This window comes from Podarcis raffonei, chromosome 8, assembly GCF_027172205.1.
Source record: "Podarcis raffonei isolate rPodRaf1 chromosome 8, rPodRaf1.pri, whole genome shotgun sequence".
NCBI lineage: Eukaryota > Metazoa > Chordata > Lepidosauria > Squamata > Lacertidae > Podarcis > Podarcis raffonei.
The window spans coordinates 29,993,715-30,015,561 of NC_070609.1; the positions used below are offsets into that span (position 1 = coordinate 29,993,715).

Below are 21,847 nucleotides of genomic sequence, written 5' to 3' on the forward strand. Positions count from 1 at the left end.
CTTCTGCTTTCTGGCTTGCAAAGTTCCAGCATATTGCACTGGTAGAAATTCAGAGAATCCACTGAGAGAAATCCAAATAACTACTAGTTTTTACATTTCCAAAGGGAAATATATCATTGCTTCTTTCTCCCTGGAACCTTTAGTGCAAAAGAAGGCTCCAGTTCTAGGCTGACTAATGCCTTGAACAGAAATACTCCTCTGGGTACTATACACTGCAATATGGTATTGAAGGTCTGTTATTTAAAACCATTGCTGAATGGAACTTTTTCATCTTCCACAGCTGCATCCAATACGCTCCCCTACTTGCTCACTACTTCGTGATATTTTAGCTGGTCACAACAAGAAGTGCTTACACAAGTTTTTACATTTACATCTCTCTGTCTCTGTCTCCCTCTCAAAACTGAACATGCCATTTCTGTATCACATACCTGTCTGGCATTCCTTGTGTTGCGTATGAGGCTTGCAAGAGGTGGCCTTGGTCTGTGTTATAGGCTTGCACAGTAAGGCTTTGTTCTTGAGAAGTCGGGGAGGCTGGGAAGGAGGAAGCTTCAAAGCATCCGTCTGAGTACTTGCCTGGTTCAGGGCAGAAAATGAGATACAATAACTCTTTGCTGCCTTTCGTAAATGTCATGCTAAGATCAGCTAGTCCTAGTTACCAGCCCACTAAGCCGCCACTTCTTTCACTTCCACTGCCTCTACACCTCCCCCCGCTACATACAATGCAAAAGTGCCCAAAGACTTTGAGCAGTGAGTGTGTGGGTGTGGGTGTAATATATAAATAAATACTTTACTAGATGTCCCAGAAATTTTCTTGAAAAACTTACATCTCCAATAATTTTTGCTGTCACGGTAGGAACTGCACCTGTTAAAGGGGGAGGGAAAGCAGGAAATTTGTTTGCCGCTCTTCAGAATATCATGACTAGTTCTAGTTTCTGGGGATTACAAAAAGGGGGCATTAAGCAACTTTCTTAGGGCCATGCTTGTTGCTTTCCACAACAACAAAATGTAAATTTGCATAGATGTGTAGGTGTGAGAGAGACACACACCATTTATCGCTGCCTTACCTTGCAAAACATTATTGGAATTGGCTGTGGGCTGGGCAGCAGGAGCACTGGCCAGGGACACCACGTTTGCTATAACTGGAGTAGAATCCTTCCTGAGAGACGGAGGGGGCCCCACCGAGGACGTTGGTGCCATGGAAAGATTTGCTAGGTAGAGGAAGCAGAATGAGTTGAAGTAGTGTAATGTGAACGGCACAAGTAGACAATATTTATATGTCAATCACTCTATTTCTCTGCAGATGCAGCAGTTAGGTCATACGTACATTTGCACCCCTTAACTATACTTTACCCACTCTATCATACTGGCAATGAACATAGTTAGAAATGAAATCTCATTGCTGCTAATTGTCAGTGACCTTCCCAATTTAGACCTATTTGAACCATATCACTGTGCAAACTTAAGCTTTTTTTAAAATTAGCATGTATTGTCTGGTTACAAAATAACACACAATAGACTGTTAATTAAATTGTAGACGTAGTGATAGTCAAACACCTTTTATCTGGAATTAATGGCAGCCTGCTAAGCACATTTCCTTGTGGGCTCCATTTCTGAGTGAAAAGTCAATTAAAATGTTTATTGGGCAAACCCTGTTATCTTTATAGCTTTGAAAACTAAAATAGTGACTTGAGTTGGGGAAAAAGGAACTTTGAGCAGATATGACTTTATGCCAGGACTGGATCATTTTATCCAGGATGTGAGTCTCCTTTTTGTTCAGAAGAATACAAAATACCTTTATGGTTGCAATCCTACACACACCTGCCTAGAAATAGCATACTGTCCCAATCAAGTGAACTAATAGTCCTGCTTTTTAGACCACACCTGGAGTACTGTGTCCAGTTCTGGGAACCACAATTTACGAAAGATATGGACAAGCTGGAACATGTGCAGAGAAGGGTGACCAAGATGATCAAAGGCCTGGAAACCAAGCTTTATAAGGAATGGTTAAGGGAATTGGGCATGTTTAGCCTGGTAAAGAGGGGACTGAGATGAGAGATGATAGCCACCTTCAAATATATAAAGGGCTGTCAAATAGAAGATGGAGCAAGATTGTTTTCTCCTGCTCCAGAGGCTAGGACCCAAACCGATGGTTTTAAGTTACAAGAAAGGAGACACCAACTAAACATCAGGAAGAACTTTCTGACAGTAAAAGCTGTTCAACAGTGGAAAAGCCTCCCTTGGGAGGTGATGGATTCTCCTTCACTGAAGGAGTATTGGTTGCAATCTGTTCCTACCACCAGACTAGTCCAGCTAGATTAAAGTCCAGTCTGCTATTCAGTTGAAAGAAACACAAAGGAAGCACCCCCGGGCATGCTACACTCATTGATATGGGATTTGCCTGTAGCTGATGTCCCTACAGCTTCCCTGGCATCCATAATAGCAGCAGGCCTTCTTTTACCTGTATTGTTCTGAGGTGGGGGTGGGGGTGGCGGCGGTGGAGGAGGTGGAGGTGGCGGTGGATCTGATGCACACTGCTGATTGCAAAACATCAAAATGCAAAGCAAGTTGCAAAAATGCTTAATTTCCCCTCGCCATTTCAAGGACTCGCCAAGTTTGCCCTGCCTTTTGCAGCTGTCACATTTGGACATCTACAAAGAAGAGAAAAAGAGAGTACAATGTGCATATTGTTATTTTTAAAAAGTATATATATATATATATATATATATATATATATATATATATATATATATATATATATATATTGTTCATACATGTCTGACTGCTTTTCTCAAATGACTTTGTTATTGTAGTTGGTTTGCATCCTGTGAAAAATCCTGCTGACACAAATAACATATGGCCTCCATGCCACTGAGGTCACCTAAGCCTCAAGTGACAGCAAAGGATCCAAAAGAACCCCCAAGCTACATACCCACTCCTTCAGAGGGATTGTAGTCCCATCAAGAGCAGGCAGCCTCCCATCCATCCACTCTAGGAAACCACCCACTAACAGTGCTGCAATCTTATCTGGAATGAGCTTCAGTTTGTTGGCTCTTATCCAGTCCATTACCAAGGCAAGAGCATCAGTCCAGCACATCCACTGCCATCCCTGCAGATGTAAAGGAGTAGAGCTTTTGTGTCACCAGCATATTGCTGACAATGTACTCCAGAACTTTGGATAACTCCACTCAGCAGCTTCATGTGGATGTTAAACAGCTTATGTAAGGAATTAAAGGACTGAAGATTGCTTTGAGGCCCACCAATAAGGCTGAAGCAAGCTCTGAAACCCCACATCCAAACTCAATACATCTGTACAACAGATCTCACATAAGAGACTTGCTTTCTATCTAGAATTTTAATTTTTAAGACATGTTTGAACTCCAGAGCAGCTTACCTGATAAAACAAAACTGTGAATTTTGACATGCAGTCTTCTGAACAGAACTCCTCCACCTTGCCCCCAAAATGATTCTGAACCAGCTTGGGAGATGTCTGCAAACAGTAGCTGCACATCTTACAGTGGTTCCCCCAACGTTTGGCTAAGTCGTGCTTATACAGCAGCTTGCAGCCTGGAACAGCACAAGAGAACAAACAGCAATCAATTAAGATTTCCCCTCTATGCCAGTTCTCAAAGTAGGACAATATACACAAATAACAGGCAGCACAGACATCCCTTGTGAACAAAGCAGCCACAAGCAGTAACATATGGCTACTGCCTAAACACTACTTTGTGACATATTGACTTAAAAATAAGCAACAGGTTATTTTGCCCTTGTAATTAACAGACTAGTTCCTCAATGAATTGGATAAATTTAGATCCCAAACCATGTGGTTTTACAACCCTTGTCAAAATGTAACCTCAAATTCACATTTCGGGATTGAGGATTGCTAAATCCTCAATAGAGCCCTGTTCCTGTGGCAATAGGAAGCTCCAAGGTCTTGGAACAAAATGCCTTGGGACTGAAGTTTGAAATACACAATCCAGATCTGTCCCTTCTTACCCTCACTACAGAATGACTTGTCAATGCCTGAGAATCGCACAGTCTCTTTGATAATCTTCTCAATCTTGCAGTATTCACACATCGACATGACACAATTTATCTTCTTATACTCATCGCAGCAGGTCTTGCCACAGAACTGGAACATTTTGCCCTGCAATTAAGCAAGAATACTTTGGTCAAACTGAATCCTCCAATGCCTGCCTGATTCAGGAGAGGACATGCCACCTCATCCTTCTTCAGTGGGAATGCAAATTTGCCCACTTCCATTAAATGCAAATCGGGGCTGAGTAAAAAGCCACCATCCCACAGAAGTGCGAGAAAAGCCTAGAGTAGAATAGTGAGCAGGCCTGGCACCAGTGGCCAGTCAAGCTAGGCCCCGGCTGAGGCCCAAGAATTCAGAAGAGTCCCTCATTGGCCCAACCTGCTGTCCATCTGCCATGAAACTTGGCTGGTGACCACTATGACTCTGCCTTTTCTGGGCTCTAAGAACCAAGGGGGTCTTCTTTTCAGAGCCTAGCACTCTCAGGGCCAACATCTTAATGCCAGGCACTGCCTCTGTCATCACTGCAGTTTGTCAAAGCAACTACAAAGGCTTAAATTTATTTATTTTTTTAAAAATCTACATTTAAAAAATCTTTCTAGTGACTATGGTTGAGGCATGGGCGTTCTCTTGGCTACCTTGGTAATAGAGAAGCTGCTACTGCTGCTGCTGTCATTTAAAGCCCATTTTTTCAAAAGTGGGGGACAGGGAGGAGTATCAAAATGTGCCAAGTGTCCCCTGAGGTCTAGTGCCAATGCTGGTAGTGAACGTAAATTCAAAAAATGCAGAAAATCTAGTTTCATATAAGAAAAATAACAACTTCCTACATCCTTGTGGAGGTAAAGATATGCTCAAAAGTGTGTGGCCAATGTCTGCTGAAATCTCAGAACTCAAAGACATGGCTGAATCAATTTGCCCCAAAAAAGAATCGTCAAAAAATTATACAAAAAGGGATACAGTGCAAATCAGCCCACTTTGCATTTTGTATACAAATGTCAGCTTTCCTTGGCGCAGTGTATTTTAAAACTTATTATTAAGCATGGAATACACACAGCCTTGCCTGTCACTGGGCGTCTGGTCCACAATTAGAGCACCCACGTGTCCGGCTTCAAGAGGTCTGTGAACAACAACAACTGGCAGGTGCCAATTACCCTGTAATCGAGCAGTTCAGGCTTGGTTGCAAACAGGCGGCTACAGTGTTGACACTTGAGTTTGACGACAGTGCGGGCAAAGGTAACTTGCTGGGACTGAGCGGCGAGTCTCTGGAGACCAGCTGCGGCTGAGCTGCTGACTGAGCTGGGGGAAACCGTGGAGGTAGTGCTGCCCGCTGCTGAAACCGTGGCTCCTGAGGGGATACTGACAATCACTTGGCCCTGTGACAAGGGCACCACTGACGAGTTCATTCCCGCAGGCTTGTTGAACAAGTTCTGTTAAAGCAACAGGGGATGGAAAAACCTTGCATCAACAGGATTTTCTGCCAAGTTTGAGGGGTTCCTAGCATAGGGTCACCGTTTCAAAATTCCATGGAGGAGCTAGCAATTTTAATAAGGATTGCAATAGCAGCCTGCTAATCTCTGGAGGTACACCCCACCACCCCAATTCCCTGCCCCACAGCCAACCTATCCCAAGTCTCCATGCTTTTCTTTCCTTTTAATTGTTCTCCATCTGTGGAAAACAGAACTCTTAATTCTTGGGAAACTGATCTCAGAAAAGAAAATCATGAAGAACAAATGAAGACACAGAAGTCTGCATTATATCACAGAGGTTATACCAGTGTTATACTATCTCCATTGTCTTTTTGGTACTTGTTGAAGTTTTTCCTCTTTCAACAAGCCTTCAAAGTGGAGAAGTTTTATCCTATTTGGAATCTGTGTTGGATTTGAAATTGTTTTTATATATGCAGTTGTTTTCCCCCCAGATGCCCACCCCCTTTCTAATTTATTTTTTTAATGCCAAGCGCATAAAACTGAACATGCACAAGTTAAATATGTGCAAATTGAGAGCTTACTCTCTCTGTGTGTGCAGGTGTGCATATTATGAAACCACTTCAAGATCCTTCATAGCAAACAATTATTATGTTAAATATTATATTATATTAAGTATTATGATTATTATAATTTAACTGACACATCTCTGGACTATGTCTATTAAGTGTATTAGCACTCGTATCAGGATGAAACATAGCAATGGAGAAGCTAGTGGTCAGAAGGAGAGGGAGTATGCCCAAGGAAAGATTGGCAATGGCGACAAGTCCAGGAAGGGGAATGAGACTAGCACATCTAACAAGCCAATTGAGTATCTAAACTGGAAAACAGGACATACCTGAAAAGCCACCACGCAGCTATAGCTGCAAAAATTGCGTATGCTGCCATCTGACATAGCGAGGTGATACTGAGGGATGGCTGAGGTCTTACAGCTGTTACACTGAACCTGGACACCTGCCAGAGAGAAAAACAAATAATAACAGAACAATAATAATGTAAGAAATTTAATGTGCTTTAAGGTCTCTTGATTTTAGAAAATGTATATATGAAAAGGACAACACAACATTTACCTGAAGATGTGACCATTTTAACTCTGTGTGCTGACAAGCAGTTCACAGAACAAAAGAGCTCTGTTTTCCCCACATTATTTGTGCTTTCAATCATCTCAGCTGAAGATCTCAGAGATTTACACAGTGCGCAGGGAGTGATTTTTGCTGACTTCTGTAGAAAGAGGAACAACAGGTTTTTTTCCCCTTCTGAGAGCAGAAACAGTTCACTAGCCCACATAGCTCACTTGCAGGTGAAAGAAATAGGTGTGTCACATATACAAAACAGAAGTGAGCTTAGTATTTATTTATTAAGTCAATTTACACACCGCTCACTATACATAAAACATCTTCAAGTGGTTTCCAAAAAGGAGTCAAAGATGCCAAAGTAAAGAGTCACAGCCTTGCAACAGTATCTTTTACAATAGGAAACAAGAACAGCCCCAATTTGCTTCAAGGGGCTGAACTACATGACTAAGACTCAGGTTTCCAGGTTTCTAAGACTTTCCCAGGAAAGTCACTTTGTGAGGGGATGGTCCTGCAGAAGGTTCAGAGTGCAAAATTCTCTCCCCTGTACCCAGAGCTGTTCGCCTGTGCAGCGTGGCCAATACCCATCTGGCCTGGAGAAATAAAAATAACTGGTGGTAAGCTCCCCTTTCCTGCCCACTACAGGTTCTCTCAAATTTTCCCCTTGTCTCAATAGAAGGAAAGTAGAATTCTGGCCTTTATGTTAAAAGCACTCCCTCCCCTCCCCTATTGGCTGCTCTCCACAGACACAACTATAAAACAAGTTTCATATTATTAGCAGTAGGGTTGAGGCTCCATGCAAGCCTAGTGTGCATTAAAATAATGATTTAAAACAGTAACAGCAACACACACCAGGAACCAAAGAAACAAAGCACAGACCTGTTTGTATGCAGTGACACACGTTGAACTGCAAAACTTTTTGGACTGCCCCTCGATCTGAAGCATGTGGCACTGGCCTGAGGCACTGTAACAGTAACCCCCACAGTTCTCACAGCAGTTCATGGTCAAGTTGTTTGCTGAGCGGAACTTGGAGAAGCAGGCGTCACTGCAGAGTTTATGCACAACATTCTGGTAATTCACTTCATGCCGAATCTGAGAGAGCAAAAAAACCATTACATGGGAGTATTCCAAGGCTTTCTTTCTTTTAAAATAATTATGCATTTTAAAAAATCTAGTGAATTACAGCATTTCCGCCCTCCCACCTACCAACCCCTTTTGATTTTTTTTTAATTAAACAAGATAGACTTACAGAAGTGTTTAAAAACTGGCAATCCAGGCAAGTAAACTTTGCATCTTGCAAATTTTGAATTTTCTTACAATTTACTTACTTAATTTGTATACTACCCTCCATCCATAGATCTCAGGGTGGATCACAAGAGAAATACTAGGCATTGTGAGTGAATCATACTTACGATAGGCATCAGACTATTTGTCATGAAAATTAAAATCAATATTCTAAGATCCCCAAATGAAACAACTTGTCGGACTTGCTACAAGTTTTGTTTCATCGTGAATTCTGATTAAAAATTAAGCAACCGAGCAAACCCATTTTTGCTTTTCTGAACCACAAAGGCAAAGAATTTCAGTGATTCAGGAGAATTCCACTGGAATGATGCAGTAGAAACTTGGGGGTGAGAGTGGGAAGCAATACTATATCCAAGAAGTAGACTCTAGCACAGCCTTCCCCATCCCAGCTTGCTTGCTCACATCCTAACCCATTACTGATTCCAGACACTGGTTCAGAAATTCAATGGCCTCCTTGGTTCAAGATGCAAGTGATAAGAGGAGATTGCCTTCTGCATAGTGGTGACAGCAAACTCCAAAACTTCAGAAAATAGGACTCTTCTTTGGAACTGGATTCTATTGCATGGTGGCTATAACTGCCCTCACCTGCCCTCACCTCACAAGTGCCGATGTACAAAGTGCTCTTTATAATTTGCAACTTGGAAACCAACCAATGAAGTTAGACAAGCTAGTGATTTGATGAAAGCAATATGCAGAGCTTCATGGCTGAGCGAGCACTGAATGTGGCTTTTCCCGCACCCAAAGCTGATTCACTAATCACCTGGCATCCTGACCAACCAAACATTTAGAAAAAGGGTTTGCGATTTCAGTTACCACTGCATTCTTCTGGCACATGCTGCACTTGGTGGAAATACTGTTTGTGTGAATGGTGACGACAGGCTTCCTTTTCAGCTCGTACATGGATAGACACGACTGGCTGCAGAAGTCCTTGCTGGAGTTAGTGTTGTCAAACTGAGCGGTAATCACATCCTTTGGATTCAGAATGTCCCTAGACAGTTTTGAAAGAGGAATAAATCAGGTGTTCAACTTTCACAACCACAAATTTACACCCTCCACAGACCAGTGAGGTTCTCTACAACACCAATGGTCAGCATAGTGGTTGTGATCTGTCTAGCTAGCATGTTCCACTTTACAAATGGAGCAACTGGTACCAATGGGTGTGACCTGGCCTGACTGCATCTGAATCACTGAAGTAAACCCAGGGCAAACTTCAGTTATTTCATGGGTACTTCCAGGGATGTACAAGCTCTGTATCAACACTCCTACAACCAGAACATGTCTTCAAAATTTATCAATATATATATAAAAGACGGTTAAGTCCAGTCAAAGGCAACTATGGGGTGTGGCGCTCATCTTGCTTCAGGCCAAGGGAGCCGGCATTTGTCCACAAACAGCTTTCCAGGTCATGAGGCCAGCAGGAATAAACTGCTTCGTGACGGAAACCAGAGTGCATGGAAACGCCTTTTACCTTCCCGCCGCAGCGGTATCTATTTATCTACTTGAACTGGTGTGCTTTTGAACTGCTAGGTTGACAGAAGCTGGCACAGAACAACAGGAGCTCACAACCATCATGCAAGTTCAAACCACTGACCTTCTGATCGGGAAGCCCAAGAGGCTCAGTGGTTTAGACCACAGCGCCACCTGCATCCATTCAAATTACATTCCCAGGGCTGTTTACAAAATAGTAATATTAGTGCTATGTTTCTTTCCCCTTTCACAAAAAATAAAAAGCAAAACAGGCTAAGATTTTTTCCATTCCTTCTGCTGATCATCAGTGTCAAAAGTCTGCTTTGCAAGCATTTTATTTTCCTTGACTTGAGTACATGGGTGCTTCCAGACTGTCACTACCTTTGGGGTGGAATTCAATCACATACCAGCAAATCCAAGTTACAAAACTGAGTTGATGCTCTTATGCAACAAACCTCTCCCCCCCCCCCCGCCGCCCAAAGTGGACTTTCTGCAGCAAAGGGAAGTGTGGGATAACATGTACTTGACACAACACCTTCTAAACTCCCCACAAATGATTCAGAATGATTTGTAGCACATTTCAAAGCCTCAGAGCCCTTACTTTGAGCAGCTGGAACAGGTTTTCTTGGAAGAAGCTGGTGGTCGTGTGGCTGGTACAGTATATCCCGTGAGGCACAGTGTGGAGCAGAAGAGCTGAGTGGAGCCTTTCCTCTGATAGGCTGTTTGCCCCTTCTGTAGGATCTTCTTACAGCCTGAACAGGAAACCCTAACAGCCGTACTTGGGACTGAAGGAAGCAGTTTGTTCATGCCAGAGGATGGTGTGTTGGGTGGGAAATTGGAAGTCAGCTGTGGAGCTTACCAAGAAGAGAGGAAAGAGATAAGATATGCTGCTAATGAGGTCATCTTCAGAGGCTCTCCTCCGTGTGCTCCACCTCCACCTGAGAAGCAGGTGGCGACCGGAGGTGGGGAGGAGCTTCTTGGTTGTTGCACCTCATTTTTAGAAGTCCCTCCCCAGAGAAGTTTGCCTGGAGCCAATGTTGCTATTTTTTTTTGTAATGTATTACTGACTTTTAATAACTGATAATACATAAAACATAAAAAAGAACTCTGCCTCCCTTCCTATATAAAATAAAAAAAAATCACTACTATTACCCTTCTGCTCATTTGCTCAAACAAAATACAGAAAGCCATTTCTTCCAAGGCAATTAGTATATAGTATATAGTTAGTACATAACCGGACTTGTGAACAGGGAGAAGTCAAATTACTGGCCACCAATGCGCCATTAAATTATCAGTTTTCTGTCTCCCTTTCTGAGTCCTGATTTTCTGTGCTGAGTGACATATCCATAATTAATAAATCCCAAACTGTCTGCACCCAATCCTCTTCTGCAGAGGATTCAATAGATTTCCATGTCTGTGCGATCACTAATCTGGCAGCTGTTAACAAATTATGAAATAATTTCTTTTGGCAAAGCCTTTTTAAAATGTCCCTAGGCTTTTAATGCTATAATTTATTTAAAAATTCTCTTTTGATTTATGTTATTTATCTTGCTTTTGTAAATTTCCCTGGAAGCATTGCTGAAGGATGGCATAGCCATCTGAAGAACAGGAGGGGCAAGCGCAACCCTTTTCCTTACCAAGAGGGCTGCCACTGACTGAAAACACAGCACTGATCTTCAGTTCCCCTTCCTGAGTTTTTGGCTGCTGGCCATATTCCTGAAACAAAACAGCTACAGGTAAAATTCCAGCCACTGTGATCACCAGTACTCAATCTATCGTGTAAATCCTGGGACACATTTGAAATAATTGTGCCCTAACTCCAGTACAACAGTAATAATAATTAACAATCACCTTTTGCAAGGCCCAGACTCACCAGCCCTAGAAAGAGGCTCCTCATCAGGCCGGAGGAACATCGTCCGGCTATTGTTTTATTGATTTCATATGCTGTAAACCACTTTGAGATTTTTATTAAAAATTTAAAGCCGTATAGAAATTAAAATGAATAAAAATAAATAAACAACTCAAGGTGATGTATAATAAAATAATGCTCCATTGGGTTGGATGCCATGACAGATCACTTTTCCTACGCAGTGTGCTGGTGTCAGCCACATTTGATGGGAATGGCTCACCAAACTCCATCCCTACTTTACTTTCCTCCATGCCCCTGCACCACTTATACATGCATCCAAGATAACTGCACTTTTCCATGAAAAGAGTTGTTCTGCAGGCAGCTATAAAAGCATCCAAAGAGCTAAGAACAGAGATGCAACCCCATCCCTACTACCTCTCAATATCTTCACCATACAGCTTTAACCCAGCAGCCAATGCTGCACTTATAACACAGAGAGACAGGTCAAGGCTAGGCAGTTTATGTCCCATCTTACCTCAGTATTATCTGGTTCATCCTTAATTTTGTTCAGCAGCCCCTGCTGAGGTGCAATAGCTTTATCGTAGTCATTGTCCAAAGGCTCTTCCTTAATTCTAATATTTGGTGCATAGGAATTCCCCAGCTCTTGACCAACGGATTCCTTATTAGCAAACAGGTAGCTAGACTCCTAGCACACAAGAAGAGTAACTTCAGCAGCATACACATTTGGGAGACCATTTCCTATTTACCTCTGAATTTAGCTACAGTCCACTTTCCCAGTTTTTCTCTTCTCTGGTAGCTTTCCCCATGACCTATCCTCTTGTCCTTGTTAACCTGAGTTTCTAGGTCAGGAAACATATTCTATGTTTCCTGACCTAGAAACTCCTCTCCCCCATTCCCTGGCCCACTTTCTCTCTCTTACACCTGCCTTTCCTTTCCTAGACCCTTGCTGCTTCTCTCTTTCCTAGGCTCTTCTACTTTGAGAGATCAGAGCAGCTCAGCGAATGACAGTCCAGGACCCTTCAACTAGCTCCACCGTTTTGTGACATTATGGCAGCTTAGCCAACTATTAGCAGAGGGTTCAACAGCAGCACAACAAAATCTCTACAATATTCCTATTCCAAAAAAATGTACTTTGATATGCCAATCAAATAAAGGCCCACAACTTACCCTGAAGTTAGTTTCTGGTGTTTGTGGTGCCAACTGTGTCCGTAATGTTTCATCCACTTGATTAGTAACTAGGGAAAAACATATTCAATTAGCATCCCTTTGGAAAGCAATTCACTGCAACCTGTGGACTACTGCAGCAATGCAGGGGTGGGGAACTGCATTCGGCTGGCAGGCCTGATCCTGATCTTCTGATTTCTCCACCCACTTTACCCCCCGGATGGGAAATCAACCAACATCATGCAACAACTTCACTCACTGTCAGCACCAATCAGTTGAACAGCACTGTCAGTGAACCCCACTTGTCAAGGAACAATTGGGAGCACATATTAAATTTTTTAAAAAACATTCCTTTGCAGCAAAATACTTAGCTGCCCCACATTATGTCATTAGGTGTAAGACTGGTCAGCATGGTTTGGGGGAAATGGACTCAGGGGCCAAATTAGAACCCTTGCCAGGTCTAATTAAGTCTCCAGTCCAGAAGTCCCCATCACTGCTGTACTATTTTGTTCATCAGTTTTTTCAAAAGTGGATGGAACGGAGTATGTCAACCAGATGCAGCCATCCATGAGGCAAAGTGAGTGCCATTAAGTGTGGCAGACAGATCTGTCCCATGGTGTGTAATCCACTGGGAATTTCTTTGAAGATGTTTCACTGAAATAAGCAGAAACTCATTAAGTTTAACCTAAACCCTAAGGTTTGCTCTCTGCTTAACCTTAGCAAACAAAGTGTTACCTGATTTATCGAGGAAACTGCTTTTCAATCTGGAATCCATTTCCTTCGGCATTTTTTCCAATCGTTTGTCATGCTCCTGAAAAGGTCCTTCTCTGGCTTTCTCCTTTGTCAAAAAAATATCTTTAGCATCATCTCTTCCTATGCTAAAATCTTTCCGAACAGACTTAAATACAGAGGGCCCTTTGTCAAAAGGGGAAGAGAGGTCTTTCTGAATCACATTTTGCATCTGTGTGTCTTTCTCATTGTCCACTGCATGATCCCGAACCCTCCTCATATCTCCCCGACTATCCTCAGGGCGCGAAGGGAGGCTATCCTTTGCAGGAAAAGTTTGCTCGTCCTCATTGTCACTCCCAACAATAGGAATCCCTGTAAGATCCCCAGAGTTCAAGAAGTAATCACTGTCAACCAACAAAGAGTTTGTAGATCCTGTTCGATTCTGCATTCTATACGGTATGCTGTCGAAGGCAGGGGTTAGGTTGTGAACAGTTTTCTCAGACATTTCTGTAGGTACAAGCTCACCACCTGGAGAAGGAAGAAGAATAAGATGCTTTCCAAAACCAACATATTTACAATATGGAAGCAAATATAACAATGAGGATATTGTTTTGGGCTTTCAGCTGGCTATTACAGTTTGTAATTTTGATGTTTTGTATTTCAAAAGTTGTTTTTTGCAACCTTGTGACTGGATGTGAAAGAGGGAAGGAGACTTAATAAAATAAAATATTTATGTGTGCCTCAATGTATTTACAGTGGTACCTCGGGTTAAGTACTTAATTCGTTCCAGAGGTCCGTTCTTAACCTGAAACTGTTCTTAACATGAAGCACTTTAGCTAATGGGGCCTCCTGCTGTCGCTGAGCTGCCGGAGCACAATTTCTGTTCTCATCCTGAAGCAAAGTTCTTAACCCGAGGTACTATTTCTGGGTTAGCGGAGTCTGTAACCTGAAGCATATGTAACCTGAAGCGTATGTAACCCGAGGTACCACTGTTTTATACTTTAGGGCAGTGGTGTCCAAGTTTTTTCAAAGAGGGCCACATGAAGTGAAGGGTCATGAGAGCCAACCAAAGAGCCAACCAAAATTTGGATCCTTTTTTTAGGATTGAAGTTGTTGGGGTTTTTTTTAGGATTTTACCCCAGGAAATGAACTGCCACAGGGGCCGGATTAAACCGACCAGTGGACCAGATTAGGCCCCCAAAACGGACTTTGGACATGCCTGCTTTAGGGGATGGAATAATGTCCTTAATCTGTCTCAACACACTGCTGATCAACTTCTTTGGAAGACTCAAAGTTCCAGTATGCTAAGAAGAAACAATTAACAATGTTCTTACCATTCTAGAAAATTCCTGGTTCCAGTCTTCCTCCCCCACCCTTGCCCCAACAATTTGCTGTTATGTCCAAAAAGTACAGACTGTAGTTAACCTAAACTAGAGTTCATTGAAACAAGCCAGGGTCAAACCATGATTTATGATGCACCCTTAAGACTTGACCATGAACTAGTATAACAACCAAAATGGGGCACTTGTTTCACCTTTAAGGCTGCACACTATTTGACAATTATAGAAAGCTTTGTGCCAAGACCTTAAGATCGCTTTCTTTGGTACATACAGCCAGTTTTAACACTATTAGCCTACATGTGGTCAGTGTGTATTTGTGTCCCCCAATATACAGCTACTTCCACTGACTCACCAGACATCCTAGTTCTCATTACTCTTAATTTGCACTGTTCCGCAATTTTAGAGCTCTCTGTGGGGTTATCAGGAATTGCCACTAATACTGCAGATGGGTGAAGAATGCATCCCCCCCAATGGTTTTGCAAAGTGTCAGTATCAGAGTTTTGGAATACATGTAGCAGCTACCAAACTGGCTTATTAGTTAATGATCTGGAATATTTTTTGTTACTTACAATCCCACCACTTAATGACTGGACTTAACCCATCTGGAACTGGGATTCTGGCATCTTTTAAGAAAGGGACAGAAACTTTTAGCTCATAGAGAAAGGAGTTTCTGAGGAGGAAGGAATCTTTTGTAAATAAACAAATAAAAGAAGCACTTACGTTTTTCTGCTATACTCCCAAAAACTGCATCAGCTTTGTCTTCATACTGCAAAGAGAAAAGGAAATATATAATTATTCTGGTTTATTCACATAATTTCTCATTTATCTATTTATTAAATTTCTATGCTGCTCCTTCATTCAAGAATCACAGGGTGGTTTACAATATAAAAACACAAAAATACATGATAGGAGGAAAGTATTTTCCTCTTCCAGTTACCAAACTCCCAGTGCAAAAACTCACAACTTTATAATGCAGTTATCTTACAATTCAGCCTTCTACACAAATTAAACAAACAGAATACCTATTCCTACCAAGACTTTCTTATTTTATACAGAAAGGCATAAAATGACCATTAAGGATTAACCAAACAAAATATACTCATTCACATGAAAAGATTTTGCAACTGTTGATAATCCAATGATTTTTTTAAAAACCTGGTGGTTTAAGAGATAATGCTATTTCATGTTGGTGCACCCTCAACTAAGTTCAGAAATTGGAAGTTTGCAGATGGCCCACCCCATGCCCTGTGATTGGTAACAATGCGGGGCTGTCTCAAATTTTGTTTGCTTACATTTCTCTATGCACCCACATTTTCCTATGGTTTTTCAGGCCTATATCCAAATGGGGAGAATGGGACCAGAGAGAATACCCACATCGACCTGGTCCTGTGATTCCAAATGAAGTTTCTGAACCTTAGTGTATTTCTAGAGGAATCCTAGGAGTTGACAAATGCCAGTTTCTTGCTTATTTCAGTAGCTGACAGGAGAGGTGGTTTCTCTGTTTAACAGTACAGTAGTTAAACAGTGAGAGATGGTTCTCCTCTGATCAGCTGTGTTTGATGGTATGGTGCAGGCAAAGTAGTGTTACAAACCTGGCTTTCCAATGCTGAGCACTACTGCTGTTTACCAAGAGGGAGAGGGTCAAGGCAAGGGGAGCTCAGTAAGGAGCCAATCTGCTGTTCCTGTTGTTGCACCTACACCAAGCTATGCACACCTCATCCTCCCAGTAAGCGGAAGTGAGACTCAGAATTGGGAAGCCAGGCACGCAACACCACCCTGCCTGCACTGCTGCCTCTAACATAGTAGGGTTGAGAATGGTACTGTTACTAACATGGTGCGGTACTTGTAGCTGTGCTTCCTAGTGCCATAACAATGGTTTCTGGTAATTAAAAATGTCAAAGCATTTTTTGAAAATAATCTACCCAAAGAGGTACACTGACAGGTGAGGAATGTAGCGGCCTAATTATTCACATTTCAGTGGATTTGTAGACCAGTGCTTTTTCCCCTCTAAAAGGCACTCATAGGGTCTCATAGATAATATCAAGTTAGACCAGCAGTATAAGTGTTAGGAATACAAGTGTTAGCAAACTAGAACACACTGTAAAATGTACAAGTGATGAATACAATTAGCTATCTGTACAAGCAGAGTAGAAAATATTATAATAGAATAAGTTTAACCACACTTTCACTTGGCCCGTATTTTGATTGTATTAATCTTACCCGCTGAATCGGATCTGATCAGATTTGAAGAGATTCTGCTTAACCGAGCTTCAATTCAGTGGGTAAGATCAGATTTTCACAAGGCACAGCAGTGGAACAGCGAGAAAAGCTTTAGAGCCTAGGGAAATTAATTGGTACACAACATGATCAAAATATGACATTGTGAGAGGAAACTGTTTCCTCATAACATGTGTTTCTCTCATTAATGAAAACTTAAGTCCTGCATATAATTTTGTGTTCTGGTATTTTAAAATTTGACTATTCTCTGCTCTTTCTGCTTTTAACAGATGCCATTAGTCAGGAAATACTCTGTCATACTGGTCAGGGAATATACGCTCATGTTTTGGCTTTTATATTTCAAACCTGCAGTGTCCCCCATAGCACTGTTAACTTATCTTCTACCAGTGTGTCAATTTCTCCTGAATATAACATAGGTATTTATGTACACTTTGAGAACAGTCTCTAAATCTATAGTTCTAGGAACATCATCTTCCAATTAACATTAATTTCTGAATCATTTTTTCCCCAAAGTTATACTGTGAAATACTAGGACTGTAAAGCATCTATTGCTGCTTTTTTAACTGTGTATTTTTTGTCTCTACTTAATATCATTTGATTGAATTTACCACATTCCTTCAAAGTTGTCATTAACACTGAGTAAAAGGATCATCGTTTATTAATAAGACAAAAACTATCTCCTGTTCTCTTATGTCTGTACAAAAATCAAACCTCTGGTCCGATTCTGCTTTGTATTCCAAAGCCAATTTACCTACCCTCATGTACCTATCCAACAACCAAACATACTCATTCATCTTCACTCTGTCTGACAGACTTTGTTAATTCTTCAATCACAGATGAAGAAACATCAGATACTGAAGTTACTTGTCTTATCACTTGTTAATGTTCAAAAGAAAGGACTGCTCTTTTGCAGAGTGTTTCCAAAAATGATACTATCCAATAAAACATTATTGGTCATCATTACAATGGCTAAGTTCATATTCGAGGCTAAGCAATAGCTGGGGAAACCAATCATGGTTTCTTCAGGAAATATGTCTCACAGATAAGTAAACAATTTATGGCTTGTTTCCCCAGAGCTTGCTTTGTTTTCCAGCTGCTGATGTAGCTTAGCAAGCATATGGGGTGGGGTGTTCTAACAAACAACAGTTAAACAAGACTAGTGGATTCAGACAGAGCATTAAACCATAGTTTAAACAAGCCATGGTTTCTCATGCTGGTTCGTTGCCAGAAAACAAACCATGATAAAACTGCAGGCCATATATGGACATTCCTTTTTTGTATTTGTATTTAGTTTTATTGGTTTTAATGTAAACAGTATAACAGGTAACAGAGGTTTAGCAGCCAGATTTACAATTACAACAAAGGTGTGATGTATTGAAACGTAACACTGTGAGACATCTACCAAAACAAGATGAACATAAAATATCCATTCCAACATAAACCATGAGTCACTGGGTACCAATAGCCAGCATTATATTTATTAATAAAGCTTATAAACAGAAACCAGATGACAAAGTTATCATGTTTTGCCAAACCCTTAATCACTGCATGATGATGACATGAGTGTTCTGAAAGAGCAATATCCCATATTCTTGACCACCATCTCTCTTTGGAGGGCCCATCTGGGGCTTTCCAGTTCTGAGCAACTTCTAAGCGTACAGCAGCCAGTAATAAGATTAAATCTTTGTGATACCTTGGGGTTTGTCAGACTTTCAGCTGTCAAAAATCTTTCAGAAAGACCCGGTGCATTCAGATGCAATATCAGTAATTCAGGAGAACCAGGCCAATTTCTTGTAATTGTAGATGAATAAAAGCAAACATATTAGACACAATGCTAATTTCATCTATGATTAAAAGTAGTAAAGGCTTAATGAGGCTCTGTAGAAAGGCAGCAGTGTCAAGACCTAACTTTCAATACTTCATCCACGTGCTCCATTGGGAGCATAAAACAGCTTACGGGATAATCACACTACCAATGCTGTACTGAGTATAAGAAGAACCTTGCTGGACCAAAGGCCCATCTGGACCAAATTGTTTTCACATTAGCCAACCAGATGCCTACGGGAAGGTCATAAGCAGGACAGGGATGCAATAGCACTCTCCTCACTTATGACATCCTGCAACAGGAATTCAGAGATGTACTGTCTCCAACAGTGGAAGTAGGACATGGCCATTGTGGTTAGTAGCCACTCATAGCATTCTCCTCCGTGAATTTGTCTAATTCTCAGATTCACGAGATGAAGTTGGTTCTGGCATTATGAGATTTCCCTTTCCACTATCCATGCATGTTCTCATACAACTCAATTGTGTCCCCACCCTCACCTATTTTCTTTAGTTAAAAAGCTACAAATGTAACCCATCTTCACAGCGGAGTTGCTCCATCCCCTTGCTCTATAGCAGGGGTCGGCAAAGTTTTTGTGGCTTGGGCCGGTTAACAGTCCCACAGACACCGCGGTGGGCCAGAGTGTATGTGCGCTCACGCATGCGCAAATGCGATTTTCAGCGTGGGGGAGGCGTGCGCAGCTTCCCATTGCCTGAAGGAGCTTCCTGCAGCCAATGGGAAGCCGGCCAGTGTCGTGAAAGGCGGTTCCCCACTCTGCTCCGTGCCGGTTTAGCGTGGCACACAGGAGCCGACCGAGCAGGCAGTGGGGGTAAACAGCTCCCATGGGCCACTTGTGGCCCATGTGCCTTTGGTTGCTGACCCCTGCTCTACAGTTCACTTCTGTCTCTGGTACAACGCCCTTGGTGCAACACATTGTGATCATTATACTTTCCAAATTTGCTTGAATTATAGCCTTGTAACAGGGTGGGCTCCCGTTGCTCGGTCCCTGCTCCTGCCAACCTAGCAGTTCAAAAGCATGTTAAAGTGTAAGTAGATAAATAGGTACTGCTTCAGCAGGAAGGTAAATGGTGTTTCCGTGTGCTGCTCTGGTTCGCCAGAAATGGTTTAGTCATGCTGGCCACATGACCTGGAAGCTGCGGACAAACGCCGGCTCCCTCGGCCAGTAAAGTGAGATGAGTGCCGCAACCCCCAGAGTCGTCCGCGACTGGAACTAACAGTCAGGGGTCCCTTTACCTTAACTTGATTAGATCCACTATTTTGTGAACACTAATTCTCACATAAGACCTAACAAGTAATACTAGAGGATAGAACACTAAACTCAACAGAACTTTGCATTTCTCACAAGCTTCTATGACTGAGAATATGAGCTTAGGTTTATCTTTGGGCTCAGCTCATATGTAATGAAGTCCTTAATTTTATCTCTCTTTCCTGTACTAATTACTGATCTTCTAGCAATGTAAATAGTGTATGCTGAACATTCTTAAACTCAAAGAATGATCAGCACACTGAACTCTGATAGCACTGACTCAAGTGTTGTTTTTTCAATTTTTCAGTTCTACAATAATGAACAGAACCAAGCATTTTATTTATTTTTCATCAACAATATTTAACCAATTCACCTAAGATGGTTCACATGTAATGCTAAGCCAGACTATGTCTTAGTGCACATGTCTAAGTGTGACTGAGAGATCACAATCATGATCCTTGCCTAGTCCTCTTGCTGCTGCACTGCCAGAGGTTGTCTTATAGCATGTTGTCTAAACTTAGGCTCATAGTTTCTCTTCTCCAGAAAGCTGTAAAACTAAGAACTTTGCTTACAGCTCACAATTTGTCTAGCATGAGACAAACCAGGAGCCCAGGTTTGGACCTGCTAAGCCAAACCATAGCTTAGCTCACAGCAGAGCAGCAGCAGGACCAGAGGAGGAGCAAAGTGCTCACAATTTCCTCTCTGGGAGCCTGCATGCACATGCATTCATGCTAAACATAGTCTGGCTTAGCATTATGTGCGAGCCAGCTCAGAATCATCATGGAGTGTTGTGGCCTTTTGCACAATAAAGTACAAACTATATTTCTGTACACAAATCATTTTCTGTATTTTGATTGGTAATACATGAGCTCATCTGTATTCAGTTTTCTAGTAAAGCTACTTCTGTTTTTGTTACTGAGAACATGATTCATAAAAATAATTTACAGTGATGACAGTAATCACTATAAAGGAGTATTCAATTGTTTAATTTCTTCTTTAAGATGAGACATTCTTGTAATTCTTTTGTATGGTTTTATGGCATTTTATGTGTTACAGTATTTGCATATATTACTGTGATATTTTATGTGAGTGGGTGAGTTTTATGTGAGTTTACAGTTTACAGTTGTTTTAGTCTTTCAGAATGCCTACCTTAAATTTATCCTTCTCTTGTCTAATCTGCACTGCTAAGTTGCCTGTATGAGTAACAAATTGTTTTAGATTTAACCTTATTTGAAATTTTGTTGTGACTGATTTTAGAGATACAAAAGAATTCCTCATAACATTAGCTATACTGTAGTAAGGGGCACAAAGTATAAGGCATTTTTAAAGAAAAGAAAAGCTTTAAAATCTATCTCCCTGCTCTCCCTCCCTTGTCCCTTTTTTGTCTTTTGATAATAGGTACTTTTTAGACCACACCTTATTTCCCCTCAGGACACATTTTGTCCTATTTCTTTTAGCAACGTTAGCCTAATTTTTGGCTTTATTTGTTATGTTTATTATCTGATGTATCTCTGATTTAAGTGTGGTCCCTGTAATATTTCTCCTCACCCCTTTTAGCTTTTTGAGGTGGTAGTATCTACGTCTCTTCTGTCGCTTTCTTTGTTGCTTCGATGGCATTTTTTCTTCTTTGTATTTTACTCCAGATGCTAAAAGAATAATATTCAAGTCTGGTTAAAAATATTTAGTGTTGATTCTACTGAGGCAGCACACTTAGTCATATTTAGCATATCTCTAAAACAGTTGCCAGATGCAGCTTGTCACGCTGGCCACGTGACCCGGAAGTGTCTGCGGACAGCGCTGGCTCCCGGCCTCTTGAGTGAGATGAGCGCACAACCCTAGAGTCTGTCAAGACTGGCCCGTACGGGCAGGGGTACCTTTACCTTTACCTTTAAAACAGTTGCAGTATATTCTGAATTATGGTTGGGCCTTAAAATCATCCTTGTGATACACCACAGTACATTTGAGTCAAAAAAGTAACAAACTCAAGAAGCTGCTAAAAAACAAAAGAACATCAGAGCAGAATAAGACACAAAGCAGTTTGCTTCAACATGA

The 21,847-nt window shown here is 41.5% G+C and overlaps 1 protein-coding gene across 11 annotated transcripts in view; it reads right to left on the bottom strand.

Annotated features, from left to right (window-relative positions):
• The window catches only part of ZMYM4 (zinc finger MYM-type containing 4), a 51,875-nt gene that overhangs the window by 13,856 nt on the left and 16,172 nt on the right, over positions 1 to 21,847 (bottom strand). For 6 of the 11 annotated variants that reach the window (XM_053398890.1, XM_053398887.1, XM_053398892.1 and 3 more), the window contains 17 exons: positions 15,189 to 15,234; positions 13,135 to 13,656; positions 12,403 to 12,470; positions 11,750 to 11,920; positions 11,003 to 11,081; positions 9,967 to 10,219; positions 8,712 to 8,886; positions 7,473 to 7,685; positions 6,591 to 6,741; positions 6,359 to 6,474; positions 5,188 to 5,463; positions 3,997 to 4,147; positions 3,392 to 3,564; positions 2,459 to 2,648; positions 1,065 to 1,208; positions 825 to 862; positions 429 to 573 (listed from right to left, as the gene is read on the bottom strand). In XM_053398890.1, coding sequence (XP_053254865.1) covers positions 429 to 573; positions 825 to 862; positions 1,065 to 1,208; positions 2,459 to 2,648; positions 3,392 to 3,564; positions 3,997 to 4,147; positions 5,188 to 5,463; positions 6,359 to 6,474; positions 6,591 to 6,741; positions 7,473 to 7,685; positions 8,712 to 8,886; positions 9,967 to 10,219; positions 11,003 to 11,081; positions 11,750 to 11,920; positions 12,403 to 12,470; positions 13,135 to 13,633 — 2,842 coding nt within the window. In that variant the 5' untranslated portion in view covers positions 13,634 to 13,656; positions 15,189 to 15,234. Of the gene's footprint in view, positions 1 to 428; positions 574 to 824; positions 863 to 1,064; positions 1,209 to 2,458; positions 2,649 to 3,391; positions 3,565 to 3,996; positions 4,148 to 5,187; positions 5,464 to 6,358; positions 6,475 to 6,590; positions 6,742 to 7,472; positions 7,686 to 8,711; positions 8,887 to 9,966; positions 10,220 to 11,002; positions 11,082 to 11,749; positions 11,921 to 12,402; positions 12,471 to 13,134; positions 13,657 to 15,188; positions 15,235 to 16,688; positions 16,807 to 18,399; positions 18,497 to 21,343; positions 21,424 to 21,847 lie in introns of those variants that run through there. The other 5 variants (XM_053398886.1, XM_053398884.1, XM_053398889.1 and 2 more) reach the window with 3 other exon arrangements.